Here is a 16,575-nt window from a genome sequence, read left to right on the forward strand (position 1 = left end):
ACTCAATTAGCTACAATCAATGATGAAATATTATTTTCATAATCTTGGATTCCAGAGGAAGGAAGTCCAGAGGGCTGTCCTTGAAAGCTGCCTGTGAATGGAGCTCAAGGACATTATATAAATGCCACAAATTCAATTCAGTTGACACTGCTCACAAGGTTTTCCATAAAATTTAATGAATATTAAGATTTTGAGGAGGTGGAAAGGGAAAAGGTGGCTAGAGGAAGTGAAGAAACTACTGAAATAGATTCAACTGAGTAGGTGAAAATGAAGAGAACAAAAAGTGAAGTCATTTTAAACAAATAAAGATATATATTTACTGTTTGGACAAATGGACAACTTGAACAAGAATGACTAAAACATTACTGTGAAACATCTAAAATCTCAATTATTTAAATAAAGTTGAAAAGCGAGAATATTTTGATAAAATGCACTTATTTTAGAAACGTTATCCATGTTCCTAAAAGTTAACTATATTATATTGTGCAATCACATTTTGTATCAGGAAGCTAGATCTTAAAATGACTGGCATTCATTCTTACCTCCTCCACACTGTGCCCTTCCATCTCTACGACAGGGTTTGAATTGCTCCGTTCTCTCATCTTTTGAATAACTCCAAAAAGCTTCAGAACAAAATTCATTAGAAGTTAAATTTTAATCACTAATGAATTATGTTATTACACTAATAAATTTACTTATGGATTTCATAAAGATGTGCAAGAAAACATGACCATCAGATTCAGCTTTGGAAGCTCAATAAACAGGCATGATTTATAAAATTTAAAAAGGATTTAGTTTTCCAGAGTATATAATACCATTCATGAATTAAATTAATCTTTTCATGCCAGTGTCACCAGCAATTTAACAGAAGTGATTTATGATGCTCAAGTCTGAAAGATGGTAAAATGAGCAGCTTCAAAGTCTTTGTAATATAATACTTCAGACACATGGTTTACAGCATCACTTGTTGGTGCGCAATTGGCAACATCATTAAAATCACTTATACAGCTCCAGTAAATATTCAGGGAAGATCTTCCAGTCACACTACGCCAATTTGATTACCTGGCAAAACTGATAAATACTGATAACAAAGTTACTGCAGTATGTAATTGTGAGACAGCAGAACAATGATCACCGGCTTCTTTCACAATTGCTGCTGTCAGCAGTATCAGGACAGAGCAAACAAGTTAATATGGGGCTATAAATCCACAGACACAGAGAAAACTTTCATCCTACCATCCTAGGTTAGATCTGAATCAAAACTTCCAAGGGTGAATGACCACTATCTAACCCATTGGCAGCAATATTTGAAATACCACTTTACTACTTCATAATGAATTGATTTTACATTATAAACAGCAGGGCAGAAACCGCATTTCAGGCAATAGTACAGTTTATTTAACTGTTAACACATCATCTGCTAAAGTAGTTGTGTTCAAATATGCTTTCGATTAACTGTAAACAAATCACCATGAAACAAATTGAATAGATTAATGTCACTAGAACATACCTTAAGTACCCACTTGATCATGTCCTTATAAACCTCTAAATGGGGAGCATTTTGCAAGGTTTCCAGCATTGCCAAAATACTAGGTGAGTTTTCTGGAGCCTCCCCAGGACCTGCCAAATATTGCCAAAGTAAGCTATATGATAATATGCAAATTTCATAAGTTTAGGCAATACTTAGTCATAGCTAGAATCTCTTAAAATATTGATAAATTTACTGATAAGTCCAAGTCCAGCCACTTTAGAAACATTTAGTTAGCTAGCATCTCCTTAGGCTACTACAAACCATACCTGGACAAAAAAGTTATGTAAAAGGAACAGAAAAGGACAAAATGGTGGACTTGGATGTACGCATGAATCTGCTCTGGTGGATGGAGGCAGGCATGTTGCATCACATAGTGTAGGGAAAATCAAGTTTGCATGATTTGTGAACAAAAAGTAGGAAAATGTATTACTGCATTCACAACACAACATACATAGAACATAGAATAGTACAGCACAGTACAGGCCCCCACAAGGTGCAAAGATTATAATCCAGGTTTTGAAAATAACAATATGATGCAAGCAAATGCAGAAAAAGGGACAACTAAAAGTACATGTAATTTTTGGAATAAAGACCAAAAGTTTTAGTCCTGGACAAATCCATTTACACAAGTGGACAATCAAACAATTTACACAGGAACAAAGTAAAACCTGAGGTTACTTTTTTTTATTATCTGCAACAGAAAGGTGAAAAAACTTGAATGAGAGGATAAATGAGTAAAATGGTACCTTTCCTCCGTCAATAGTTAAATCCTCACAAAGTTGCACAAATTTTACCACACAGTGGATACATACGTGAGACTTTTGAAGTGAAGTTAAAAGTAAAATCGCTGTCTTCACTCGCACTTTCTAATTGTTGTTTCTCTTCAAGTAAAGCCATTCCAATCAGGTGCAAAACCTACATGAACAGGTTATGACACAATGATAAAACATCTGTGCAAACACAATCTAAATTAATTGTCAGTAAGTCATAGAAAACTACAGCACAGAAACAAGCCCTTGGGCCCATCTAGTTTGTGCTGAACCATAAATCCGCCTACTCCCATCGACCTGTACCTGGACCACATCTCTCTGCACCTCTCATCCATGTACAAATCCAAATTTCTCTTAAATGCTGAAACTGAACCTATTTCCATCACTTGCATTGACAGCTCATTCCACACTCTCACCAGCTGGGAATGAGAAAGTTTCTCCCTCATGTCCCCCTTAAATATTTAACCTTTCGTCCTCAATCCATGACCTCTAGTTGTAGTCTCACCCAACTTCAGTGGCAAAGGCCAGCTTGCATTTACCTCATCTATTCCCTTCATAATTTTGTACACCTTTATTACACCCCTCTCAACCTTCCACATTGCAAGGAATAAAGTCCTGATCTATTCAATCTTTCTGTATAATTCCTGGCAACATCTTTAAAAATATACCCTGCACTCTTTCAATCTTAATTACATCTTTCCTGTAGATAGGTCACCAAAACTGGACATAATACTCCAAATTAGGACTTACAACATCTTATACAATTGCAACATAACATCCCAACTCAATTGATCTACAAACGCCAATGTGCCAAAAGCTCTCTTCATTAACCTATCCACCTGTGACACCACTTTCAAGGAATTATGGATCTATATTCCCAGATCCCTCTGTTCTACCACATTCTTGTGCCTTACAGCTCATCATGTAAGACCTACCCTAGCTGGTCCTCTCGAAGTGCAAAGCCTCACACTTGTTTGCATTAAATTCTACCTGCAATTTTTCAGCCCATTTTTCCAGCTCATCAAGATCCCACTGCAAACTTTGAGTCTTTCTCACTGTAGAGTATACCCCCAGTCCTGGTGTCATCCGTAAATTTGCTGATCCAGTTTACCATATTATCATACAGATCATTGCTATAGATGACAAACAACAATGGACCCAGCACCGATTCCTGTGGCACACCACTAGCCACAGGCCTGCAGTAAGAGACAGCCACTGACAACCACTCTCTGGCTTCTTCCACAAAGCCAATGTCTAATCCAATTTACTACCTCAAATTGAATGCTAAACTACTGAACTTTGTTGACCAATCTTGTAACACGGGGGGCTATTTTAATTGTTGCTCAAAAGCTGATCCTACTGTGTCGGTACCGATTGGCCTGTTTTAAGTATGCAGCAGCTCTTTCCCATTGGTTGCCTTCTGTGCTACGGCACTGGTGCCTGATTTCAAGCACCTAAGGGGTATAAGAATAGCACATGCAGGAGACTCGGCCTCTTTCCTTTTGTCCCCAGGCTCAGTTTCACACAGAGGTCCCAACTAGTGCCGAAGAACCATTGGGAAAGTATGCTCCAGATTTAAGGAACCCACGCATACTCTTAACTAAGTGTCCGTTTGCTGAATTTTAGTTTTGTAGATGTTTAACTTGGGGGACTTGGATGCTTGGCTGAATATTTTACTGTTTGTTAACGAATGATTAATGTGCTTATTTGCAATCAGTGTCTTCTATCTCACTCACCAGGCCCGTGAACTTGCTTCCATGTCACAAATTTCCAATGCAGGACCTTGTCAAGGGCCTCTTGCTAAAATCCACATAGACAACATCCACTGCCTTGCCCTCATCAACCTTCCTGCTAACTTCCTTGAAAAACTCTATTAGATTAGAATGACTTAACATGCACAAAGCCACGTTGACTAATCACTCCATGTCCATCCAAATACTTCCCATTACTGATGTCAGGCTCACCTTTTTACAGTATGGGAGTCCCAGTCATTTTTAAAACTTACTGAAGAACCATCTGTCTAGTGCTAGTGTGATCTATGTGCCAGACCTAATGGATATCCTTTCATGCACAAACTTATCCATAGGTCAAACAGTGATACCAAGTGGCAAACACTTTTCCACAGGACTGGAAGAATGCACTTTCAGGTACCTACAAATAGCAGACAGCCGGTAGCATTAACTGAATTCCATAACAAATTACCTGCTGAATTCCTGAAAAAAATAAACAATTATAAATATACTATAAGAAATTCTGAAACAATTATATCACAAATAATCTGGTACAACATTTAAAACTATCCTGTAAACCAAGAGTGTCAAGTATTACGCAAACAACAGGAATTCTGCAGATGCTGGAAATTCAAGCAACATACATCAAAGTTGCTGGTGAACGCAGCAGGCCAAGCAGCATCCATAGGAAGAGGTGCAGTCGACGTTTCAGGCCGAGACCCTTCGTCAGGACTAACTGAAGGAAGAGTGAGTAAGGGATTTGAAAGTTGGAGGGGGAGGGGGAGATCCAAAATGATAGGAGAAGACAGGAGGGGGAGGGATAGAGCCGAGAGCTGGACAGGTGATAGGCAAAAGGGGATACGAGAGGATCATGGGACAGGAGGTCCCGGAAGAAAGACAAGGGGGGGGGGTTGACCCAGAGGATGGGCAAGAGGTATATTCAGAGGGACAGAGGGAGAAAAAGGAGAGTGAGAGAAAGAATGTGTGCATAAAAATGAGTAACAGATGGGGTACGAAGGGGAGGTGGGGCCTTAGCGGAAGTTAGAGAAGTCAATGTTCATGCCATCAGGTTGGAGGCTACCCAAACGAAATATAAGGTGTTGTTCCTCCAACCTGAATGTGGCTTCATCTTTACAGTAGAGGAGGCCGTGGATAGACATGTCAGAATGGGAATGGGATGTGGAATTAAAATGTGTGGCCACTGGGAGCAAAGTGATCTCCCAGTCTGCGTCGGGTCTCACCAATATATATGTATGTTGAAAATTTAATTCTACATACTTTGCTATCATTTTTTGCAGATTCTCAAGAGACTTGGTGTGAACAAAGTTTTATTTTCCTCTTAAAACCTTCTACCAAATTTCAATGAAATCTAGTTGTTGGCTTTAAAAGTATACCCTTAGCCATGCATTTGTTATTTTGAGGCTTGACTGGTCTGAACCACTCCAGCTTGGCTCAGTCTACCCTACAGAAATTTCAGATCATCCAATATCTTGCTGCTGTACTCAAAACCTGCCCACCTATCACCCAGTGCATCAGAACAACTTACTAGAAAAATTCTCACCCCATTTTCAAGTCTGTCCATGATAGGGGGAAATGAAGTTGCAAGTGTCTATGAGCTGAAATGAATGTTAAAGGATGAAATTATATTTCCAACTAAAAGTTCTAAAGATCAAATCTAAGTCTGAATAATAATGAATTGGTGCAGTCTAATATGGAGAAGTTTGCCAAGCAAAATTAAGAGAGAATATTAATAATTTAACATATTCTCCTTTTCCACAATTTCCATTGCTTCAAAAAGGTCCAAACCTTCTGTTTCCCAATTTCTGGATTGTCAATGATTTTTCTGAATTTGATTGTTCAACCACTGGCATCCATATCTTGTGCAACCGAGATCCTAAGCTATAGAATTTCCTCCTTTCCTCTTTCAAATGTTCCTTAAAATCTCCCATTGATAAAACTTTGAATTTATCTGAGTATTTCCTGAATTGCAGTGACCTCCAAAAACACACTTAATGAACTAAATTTAAATACATACACAAGGTCTTGCTTCAAAGATGCAGTAGACAGATTTGTCCTTAGGTGGCAAAATTCCTTCAAGGTTTTTAGTAACATCAATTGCCTAACTTTGCCCCCACTTTAAATAGGCAGAGTAAATGGATTCTAGAAAAAGCAAAAAACTGCTGCACTGAAAAACATAAGTTGTTATACAACAAAACCTTTCAGAGACGTGCAGAGGCAGACAAAAATAAAAATTTCAAGAACTAATTTTTCATAATGGTATCAGTGATTTAAAAGGAATGTCCTTAATTATGATCATATTATGCAGCTGCGCACATATGCCTGCCTACATATCTATTTCAATGTGCCAGGTGAAAAAATACCAAAGATTTTCTGACTTTGAGGCAGGAAAACAAAGGTGTAGTGATCATATGATAACAATTCAAAAATAAATACATGTAATTTCAGAAAAAAATTTGCAGAGCTTACCCTCTGTAACATGCTCTCAGTCCAAGCATGTCCATTTGGCTCCACGACCCACTGCAACACTGTTCTCAGAATGTGTAAGTACACATCTGATTGAAGGATATTTACCAGACTGGCAAACAGAGGGCAGAAATGTGGAAATACAGGAGGTGGAAGAGCTAAAATAAAGAACAGTTTCATGAATTATTTTATCATTTGAACTACCACTCAAATTAGCATAGGCCATTGAAGTGATGCAGCAATTATTCTTTTAGAAACATAATTCATGATTTCCATAATTATGCCGCAAAGGTTCACATATCAATCAAATGACTCCTTGATGCTTCACCTGGAGTGAGCACCTGGAGCGTTGGCCAACAAGAAGACAGCTGGTAAAAGAGCACACGTTATATCTCATGAAGTTGCATTTCTCAGTTAGCATAAGGGGAACCCATCACAGAATTCAGTTGTTCAATGCTGAGGCCTGAGGTTGAATTCATTCTGGTACACCTAATTGTGTTATAGAATAATACACTACAGAAACAGACCCTTCACCTTAACTCATCCACACTGACCAAGGTGCCCAGCTGATGATATTGGTCTGAAGAAACTAAAAATATACAAAACAGCAAGCAGGAGCAAGGACAGAAGACAAGTAAACAAAACAAATAACTATGTTCTTGCCATATGGTGGAGAGAATGGAAGATGCCGTTTTATGAAACTTCTTGTGAACAATATTTTGTGAATTGATTTTCTGAACTATGTCTAACTGGATTAAAGTAATTGAAATTGGACATAACAAAGGCCCTACTGATAAACTGCTAGATCAGAAATAATTTACAAATGGCAATTTATTTGTCAGATACTCTCTATTAAGGTAGAAGAGTCAATGGAGGCTTATAAGAAGAATAAATTTGTGTCTGCTAACTGACAAAACCAGTGTCTGATTGAACTGGCTGTAAGTGGTCTGATATTGCTTGATTCAGGGGTGAAATCAAAGGCAAATTTTTATGCAGGAGAAGAGCAATAAACTAATGCTATCTACAGCCTCGGGCCACAGTAAATGAAAAGTAGACACAGGGTAGCTTACGAAGTCAGAACCAACCTATCCCCACTATTTTTTAATTCATTTTTCCTAGGGAACAGAGAAGCATACAGTGTCTATAAAAAATATTCACCCCCTCCCCACCCCGGAAGTTTTCATTTTTTGTTGCTTTACAACATTGAATCACAGTGAATGTAATTTGGCTTCTTTGACACTGATCAATAGAAAAAGACCCTTTTGTGTCAAAGTGAAAATAGATCCCCAGAAAAATGATCTAAATTAATTACAAATATAAAGCACAAAATAATTGATTGCATAAGTATTCACCTCCCTTTAATAAGCCAATTGGTTTTAGAAGTTATATAATTAGTTCAAAGGAGATCCATATTTGGAGACGTGTGCAGTCAGGTGTTTCAACTGACTGTAGTAAAAATACACCTGTATCTGGAAGGTCCAGCTGCTGGTGAGTCAGTATCTTGGCCTCCAACTTGATGGCATGAACATCGATTTCTCAAACTTCTGGTAAACCCCACCCAATCTTCTCCATTCCACATGTCTTTCCCCTCTCTTACCTCACCGTCTTGCCTGCCCATCTCTGGTGCTCCTCCTCCTTTTTCTTTCTTCAGGGCCTTCTGTCCTCGATTAGATTCCCCCTTCTCCAGTTCTGTATCTCTTTCACCAATTAACTTCTCAGTTCTTTACTTCTCCCCTCCCACTCCCGGTTTCACCTATCGCCTTGTATTTCTCCCTCTCCTCTCTCTTCCCCCCCGCCCACCTTTTTAACTGTACTCATCTTTTTTTTTCTCCAGTCCTGCTGAGTTCCTCCAGTATTTTGTGTGTTGCCCAAGTTAAACCCACTGTGATTCAACGTTGTAAAACAATAAAACATGAAAACTTCTGGGGGTAGGGGGCAGAATTCACTCTATGCTTGAGAGTTGGCATGGACCTAACAGGCCTCTACTGTGTAGTAATTAAGTAATTTCAGAGTACTTGAAATCTTCATGAATAGGTTTCAATATTTTTACTTATTTCCTTAGGTTTTCCTGTTTCTTCTTCTACTCCCTTTCTGAAATTAAGCAATTTTCAGACTACTTTTATTGGTCTGATAGATCAAGTGTGCTTACTTCTATCAAAAAAGGTAGTAGGGATAGTCCGGGTAATTATAGACCAGTGAGCCTTACGTCTGTGGTGGGAAAGCTGTTGAAAAAGATTCTTAGAGATAAGATCTATAGGCATTTAGAGAAACATGGTCTCTTCAGGGACAGTCAGCATGGCTTTGTGAAGGGCAGATCGTGTCTAACAAGCCTGATAGAGTTCTTTGAGGAGGTGACCAGGTATATAGATGAGGGTAGTGCAGTGGATGTGACCTATATGGATTTTAGTAAGGCATTTGACAAGGTTCCACACGGTAGACTTATTCAGAAAGTTAGAAGGCATGGGATCCAGCGAAGTTTGGCCAGGTGGATTCAGAATTGGCTTGCCTGCAGAAGGCAGAGGGTGGTGGTGGAGGGAGTACATTCAGATTGGAGGATAGTGACTAGTGGTGTCCCACAAGGATCTGTTCTGGGACCTCTACTTTTCGTGATTTTTATTAACGACCTGGATGTGGGGGTAGAAGGGTGGGTTGGCAAGTTTGCAGACAACACAAAGGTTGGTGGTGTTGTAGATAGTGTAGAGGATTGTCAAAGATTGCAGAGAGACATTGATAGGATGCAGAATTGGGCTGAGAAGTGGCAGATGGAGTTCAACCCGGAGAAGTGTGAGGTGGTACACTTTGGAAGGACAAACTCCAAGGCAGAGTACAAAGTAAATGGCAGGATACTTGGTAGTGTGGAGGAGCAGAGGGATCTCGGGGTACATGTCCACAGATCCCTGAAAGTTGCCTCACAGGTGGATAGGGTAGTTAAGAAAGCTTATGGGGTGTTAGCTTTCATAAGTCGAGGGATAGAGTTTAAGAGTCGTGATGTAATGATGCAGCTCTGTAAAACTCTGGTTAGGCCACACTTGGGAGTATTGTGTCCAGTTCTGGTCACCTCACTATAGGAAGGATGTGGAAGCATTGGAAAGGGTACAGAGGAAATTTAACAGGATGCTGCCTGGTTTAGATAGTATGCATTATGATCAGAGATTAAGGGAGCTAGGGCTTTACTCTTTGGAGAGAAGGAGGATGAGAGGAGACATGATAGAGGTGTACAAGATAATAACAGGAATAGATAGAGTGGATAGCCAGCGCCTCTTCCCCAGGGCACCACTGCTCAATACAAGAGGACACGGTTTTAAGGTAAGGGGTGGGAAGTTCAAGGGGGATATTAGAGGAAGGTTTTTTACTCAGAGAGTGGTTGGTGCGTGGAATGCACTGCCTGAGTCAGTGGTGGAGGCAGATACACTAGTGAAGTTTAAGAGACTACTAGACAGGTATATGGAGGAATCTAAGGTGGGGGCTTATATGGGAGGCAGGGTTTGAGGGTCGGCACAACATTGTGGGCCAAAGGGCCTGTATTGTGCTGTACTATTCTATGTTCTATGTTCATACAGATTCTTTCCTTGTCAGTGTTATCCCGAATGGGTATCATGACTTAATACACTCTTTTCTCCTCTATCTTTCGAGGTACATTTAAAATTTTGTCCTGGGTATGACTCTAAACTGCAACCGGTGATGAGGCTGACTGGGGACTTTCGGGGCTTTGGGGAAAGGAGAGTTACCCCTTAGTCATTCATTGCTCCCAGGGCTGCTCTGACCCGGAACGGTAGCACCTGAAAGGGTTCCTGCTCAGGATACGAGCGAAGGCCAACGGCAAATCCGGCAGGTTCAGTAACTGAACTTATGACGGAGAATGCAGATGAGCTACGACCTCAAGTGACAACGGCTATAATACAGGCAGATGAACAATTGGGAAGAGAAATGGCGATTTCTTCAGTTCGCCCAATGGAAGGCAATAGTAAACTAAAAATAGAATCTGTTGAAGATGACAGCAATCATGTAGAAATGAAGTTTAACTCTCTGAAGGATGCCTTGGTAGAATCAGCAAAGTTAGCGATTCCTAAAAAAGAAAGAATAAATGGTTGACAGATGAAATCAAAAATCTAATGGAAGAAAGGATACTGAAGAAAGCAAATCCTATGGAATTTAAGTCCTGAGATAGAAAATTTAAAAGCTTATGTCAAAAAGCCAAAGAAGAATGGTTAAACCAGGAATGTGAGCAAATAGAAAGAATTCCTATTATTGATCTAAAAAGGGTACATCAACAAATCAAGAATATCACTGGTAAAAGGCTCCTCAGTTCTTCAGGTGGATGTTTGAAAGCAAAGGACGGTACCATTATCATGGAAAAAGATGAGATTATGAACAGATGGACTGAGTATATTCAAGCACGAGGAATTCTGCAGATGCTGGAAGTTCAAGCAACACACACCAAAGTTGCTGGTGATGTGTGTTGAGTATATTCAGGAATTGTTTGAAGACGATCGAGGCGAAAAACCAGAAATTAAGAACAACATTGAAGGTCCAAGTATTTTAAAATCTGAAGTTCGTAATGCAATAAATAAGATGAATAAAGGAAAGGCAGCAGGTCCTGATGAATTAGTAATAGAACAAATTATCACCCTTGAAAATTGTGGAATTGAAAAACTTACTGATTTAATCAATGACATTTATGAGACTGGAATAATACCAGAAGAGACGAAAAAAATCAGTATTTATCACTCTTCCTCAGAGGCCAGGAGCAATAGAATGTGAGTTACATAGGACCATAAGCTTAATGAGTCATATCACCAAGATACTTCTAAAAACTTTGATGACAAGAGCTAAAAGTAAGATACAAGCTGAAATAGGTAAAGAACAATGTGGTTTTGTGAAAGACAAAGGTACAAGAATCATGATATTGATGTTACGGATACTATCAGAATGAGCTATTCAAATGCAAAACGATTTGTTTGTATGTTTTATCGACTACATAAAAGCATTTGATAAAGTGAAGCACAATAAGTTATTTGAAATATTACAGAAAACTATAGATCTAGATTCGAAAGACGTCCACCTAATCAGAAATCTGTACTGGGAACAAACTGCCACTGTAAGAAAAGATGGAGAAGAGAGTCAGTTTACAAAAATCAAGAGAGGCATTAGACAAGGGTGTGTTTTCTCCCGATTTGTTTAATGTGTACAGTGAAACAATATTACAAAAAATAAGAGACATCTTGGGAATCAAAGTTGGCGGTGAAAACATCAATAATTTCAGATATGCAGATGACACTGTGTTAATTTGCAAGTATGGAGGAAGAACTACAAAACTTAATTGACATAGTTATTGAAGAAAGTGCAAAATCTATCAATTGCAAAAAGACAGAATGCATGGTGATATCCAAAAGAAAGAGAATCCTATCTGCAGGCTGAAAATAAATGAAGAAGACATAAAACAAGTACAGAACTTTTGCTACTTACAAAGCTGGGTGACATCAGATGGCAGGTGCAACTTGGACATCAAAAGAAGAATAGGAATGGCAAAAGACACCTTTAAGAGAATGAAGAGTATACGGACCAACACTAAACTAGGCATAACAAGCCGCCTCAGAGTACTGAAATGTTACGTTTATCCAGTTATGTTATATGGCTCAGAATGTTGGACAATATCTAGTAATATGAGGAAATGAATTGAAGCAGCAGAGATGTAGTTTTTGAGGAGGATGCAAAGAATATCATGGATGAAACGAATATCTAACGAGGATGTCATGAACAGAGCAAGCACAAAAAGAGAAATAATGTATGAGATCATGAAAAGGCAACATGACTTCATTGGGCATGTGATTAGGAAAGAGGAGTTAGAATGCACGGCAATTATGGAAAAGATTGAAGGGAAGAAAGCAAGAGGAAGACAAAGAGAAATGATGATGGAGACAGCAGCCAGAGAACTGGAAATGAATACCAATGAATTGATCCACTTGACCCGAAACAGGAGTGTGTGGGCCATGGCAGTCAGAGCTCAAACTGGGCACGGTACCTGATGACGATGACATTTAGCATCATTGATTTTCATGTTTGGGTCTTAATTCTTTTATTAATGTCTTAGTAAACTCTTCTATTGTTTAGTGAGGAAATAATATGATTGATTATGTTGTGTTTTATTGCAGACATGGTGGAATTGGTGGACAGAAGTTTAACCCTTTCTTGACTGAATTTCTTTCAATTAAATATCAACCATTTGTTTGACTCCTGTTTTCAGGGCCACTTCTTTCTTCTGTCAGAGAAACTGAATAGAAACTTGAATAGAAACAGAACAGGAATTGAAGGGCAGAGAAACTCTTAGGTTTCTCTGCCCTTCAATTCCTGTTCTGTTTCTATTCAAGTTGTTCCATGCTCCTTAGTCTATCACAATCCAACCATTACTTCCTTGCTGCTTTATAAAACTTTTCTTTCGGTTAAATATGAACTTGAAAAGTTCTTGACTCTTCCATCTGCTACCTCCTAACTCCAAAAATCAAGCAACAGAACCCTCTATGGCCAAAGTACCTTCTGTATCCAAAGCAAAAAGATTTGCAACATTTGACTGGGCCAACAGAACAAAAACAAATGTCCAACGTTATCTGGTAAAGATACCCCTGAAATAAGCAATGGTACTTCAGCAAGCTCATGCCTGCCGAAGTAACAAAAAATATTCCGTCCTCCACATGAACACTGCAATGCAAACTGCTACTGCATAAATTGCAGAATGAAATTAATTCAGAAAATGAACAAATATACCAATCTACATTTCTCTTGATCCTAATATGATCCTCATGATTATTATTTAATTTGGCAACGCATCTAAAGCTCTTACTATTTATCTGTAACATTAAAATAAAACGCAGGAGAAAAATTTATTGCAAAGAGCTTCTTTTAAAGCCTCACAAAATATATTCTTATAAATCTGACATGGATACAAAACCTCAACATTCACATGGATATCAAAAAATTATCCTAACCAGCTTTGAGAAAGAAATTTTCAGTTAAAACATAATGTCATTACACATAGGGAATGTATGAGTTATTTATTTAAGCCATACACATCATATTAAAAAATGTGATTACTAGGTACCTAGTTTGGAAGCTTAGGCAGAATCAAAGCAGAATACATGATAAAATCATGGTCATTTCAGCACTAGTGAAGCCATCTCCAGACTGAAGATTTGATTCAAAATAGGAGAAACGTTTTGCAGGAATGGAAAATATCTTTACTATACCTGTGTCTTCTCCATTCAGCTTCTTTAACTTTCTCTGAGCTTCTTCAGCCTAATGAAAGTGAAACATTAAAATAAAACGCAGGAGAAAAATTTATTGCAAAGAGCTTCTTTTAAAGCCTCACAAAATATATTCTTATAAATCTGACACGGATACAAAACCTCAACATTCACATGGATATCAAAAAATTATCCTAACCAGCTTTGAGAAAGAAATTTTTAGTTAAAACATAATGTCATTACATATAGGGAATGTATGAGTTATTTATTTAAGCCATACACATCATATTTAAAAAATGTGATTATTAGGTACAGAGCACAAGATAGAAAAATATAGGAAAAAGAAAAAAGGGAGAAGACACAACTCGCAAAAGATTATACTTAGGTCTGACGCATCAATGTTGAAACTCAGATCCAAATAGACTCCGTATTCATCTAATTAAGGCTTACCTTAGATTGATCAGCCCTTGAATAATGGTAAAAGAAAACGTTAAATTCCTTGGCGCATTCACGTTTTAGCTCATAAAGGCCTCTTCCTGTTAAACCTGGCTTCCTATGATGGAAAAAGAAATTAATTTACATGCTAGAAATCCAAACTCCATGCAACTATTGCAATCTTTCACATTAAGATCAATGCTTACTTGAAATAAGCTACAGATTCAATAACTTTTTCCATTCCAGTTTCTCTGTTCTCCTAAGAGGAAAAAAAAACAATTAAGATAAAATCCATTTAGGAACTGGAATTAACAAAAATAAGTTGAATAAACAATGGTCAAAAATAGGCAGGAAATTTAAGAGCGTTGGTTTAGGCTGCAAGAAGTACTGCAGTTCTGCTCGCACATTATAGGAAGGACAGAGGCTTTGGAGATGGTGCAGAACAGGTTTACCAGGATGCTGTCTGGATCAGACCATATTAACTACTAGGAGAGGTTGGACATACTTGGAGGGTTGGAGGCTCAGGGACACCTGATAGTTTATAAGATTATGAAAGAAATAGATTGGGTAAACTAACTTTTGCTCTAGCATATAAATGTCAAATATAAGAGGGAATTTGAGACAGTAAAAGTTTAAAGGAGATATATGAGGCAAGTTTTTGTTTTTTTTTATATATACACACACACACACATACATACATACATACACACACACACACATATACAGAATGGTTGGTATCTAGAATGAACTTCCAGGGATGGTGGTGAAAGCTGATAGAAATAGTGGTATTTAGGAGGTTTTTAGATAGGTGTATGAATCTGTAGAGAATGAAGGGATATGAATCATGTGCAGGTTAAGTTAACATCAACTTTAACCAGATACTGGGGATGAAGGGGCTATTCCTGCATTTTCTGCGATAGGAGGCAGAAAAGGTAGATGATGCTGCCAGGAAAGAACACTATTTCTCAACCAAAAGCCTAGTTCATCAAGGTTATATTGAGCTTAACTTGAGGTGTGCAAAAGAGCTGAAAGGATAGACAGCTCCATCTCTGCATTCCATTTCCACATTAACCGACAATGAAAATACAATTGCAGTATCTTGCTATATTCATGGGCCATATTTTAACTTCTGTATCCATAGTGCACTCACGTCTTCAGGCAGAGCTTTGACCAGCTCACTATGTGACATTGGTCTTATACATAGTTGATGTATAATTTCACGTTTGATTTCATCGTCAGGTGACACTTGGCCAACTCCTGCAGTATATCGCTCTCCTGTGTCCAAAAAACATGTACGTTAAAATGGCAAAATACCAAATAAGCAGATAGAATTCAAAACAGTACTCCACATAATCTTACAATTTCAAGCTAAATACTATTATTCCCCAAAAGAGAAAGCATGCAGGCATTCTGTTCTGCTTCTACAATTGCTATTTTATCTAACAGTATATACACAGTGAATGGTCATTTCCACATTATTCCTCCTGCCACTGACATTGTAACATTAATTCGTAAATGATAAATCGATAGACTTATCTGGAGAAGTAATTCAAAAACTTAACAATTAACAATGGCTTACCAACTACCATCATGATCAGGTGAAGCATTTCCTCTATTAGAATGTTGTTTTGCTGCAAGATATCCTGAAAAAGTAACATTAATACAGGAACAATTAAGAGCCTCATTTATAAATTTACATAATTAAATTTAATATAAGATCTGAAAGAGAACAATTATCATTTTTACAGTTTGCACTATATGAACAATTTTACAACAAAAGTGGAAAAAAAAAAGACAATTCTTTCCAAAAACATGCATTTCCTACTTCACCTTGTTGGTGTGTTCAGAGCTAAATCTTTTTCCATAGTCAGGATTACTAAATATGTGGAAGAGCTCAAATCGACAAAGCATGATCATTAGAAAATGATTGGGATCCATCATGGATGCTCCTGCCTGCAAAATACAAGATGATTAAACAGTTGTATAACATTATTTCTGCTCTCAGGCAACAGTTATTCATGAAAAGTAATAATGACATGTATAAATATGATCAGTACCACTGAAAAAATGTGAAATTATACTGCATTAGTATTGTTAATATAGCTATTGCTAGCCTCTTGCAACAGTTACAGCATGTTTTGGTTAAATTTTTCAGAGGGGAGTTAACAGGTGGAGGGAGAGAACAACCGCTGGTTGGTGTGTCCAGGACTTGGAACATAACAAGGTTTCTCAGGAGTGAAATTAGGAAGCCCTTCAACAGGAGAAAAAATGATAGAAACTTGAGTTGCTGTTCTAAAAATCAACATACATTTTAAATGAGATGATTTTTGTTTTTATTAATCAATGGTTCTTCAGATTTCTGAAAAGTTATCATCAGATATGTGAAA

At 37.9% G+C, this 16,575-nt stretch overlaps 1 protein-coding gene across 3 annotated transcripts in view; it reads right to left on the reverse strand.

Moving 5' to 3' along the window:
- ubr2 (ubiquitin protein ligase E3 component n-recognin 2) overlaps window positions 1–16,575 on the reverse strand; it is a 172,542-nt gene that overhangs the window by 61,840 nt on the left and 94,127 nt on the right. For all 3 annotated transcript variants that reach the window (XM_063055703.1, XM_063055701.1, XM_063055702.1), the window contains exons 19-28: window positions 16,019–16,141; window positions 15,768–15,831; window positions 15,339–15,463; window positions 14,395–14,447; window positions 14,204–14,306; window positions 13,757–13,805; window positions 6,519–6,673; window positions 2,344–2,446; window positions 1,511–1,620; window positions 543–623 (exon numbers count right to left, since the gene is read on the reverse strand). In XM_063055703.1, the coding sequence (XP_062911773.1) occupies window positions 543–623; window positions 1,511–1,620; window positions 2,344–2,446; window positions 6,519–6,673; window positions 13,757–13,805; window positions 14,204–14,306; window positions 14,395–14,447; window positions 15,339–15,463; window positions 15,768–15,831; window positions 16,019–16,141 (966 nt within the window). The remainder of the gene's footprint in view (window positions 1–542; window positions 624–1,510; window positions 1,621–2,343; window positions 2,447–6,518; window positions 6,674–13,756; window positions 13,806–14,203; window positions 14,307–14,394; window positions 14,448–15,338; window positions 15,464–15,767; window positions 15,832–16,018; window positions 16,142–16,575) is intronic.

This window comes from Mobula hypostoma, chromosome 8 (assembly GCF_963921235.1).
Source record: "Mobula hypostoma chromosome 8, sMobHyp1.1, whole genome shotgun sequence".
In the NCBI taxonomy this organism is placed as follows: Eukaryota; Metazoa; Chordata; class Chondrichthyes; order Myliobatiformes; family Myliobatidae; genus Mobula; species Mobula hypostoma.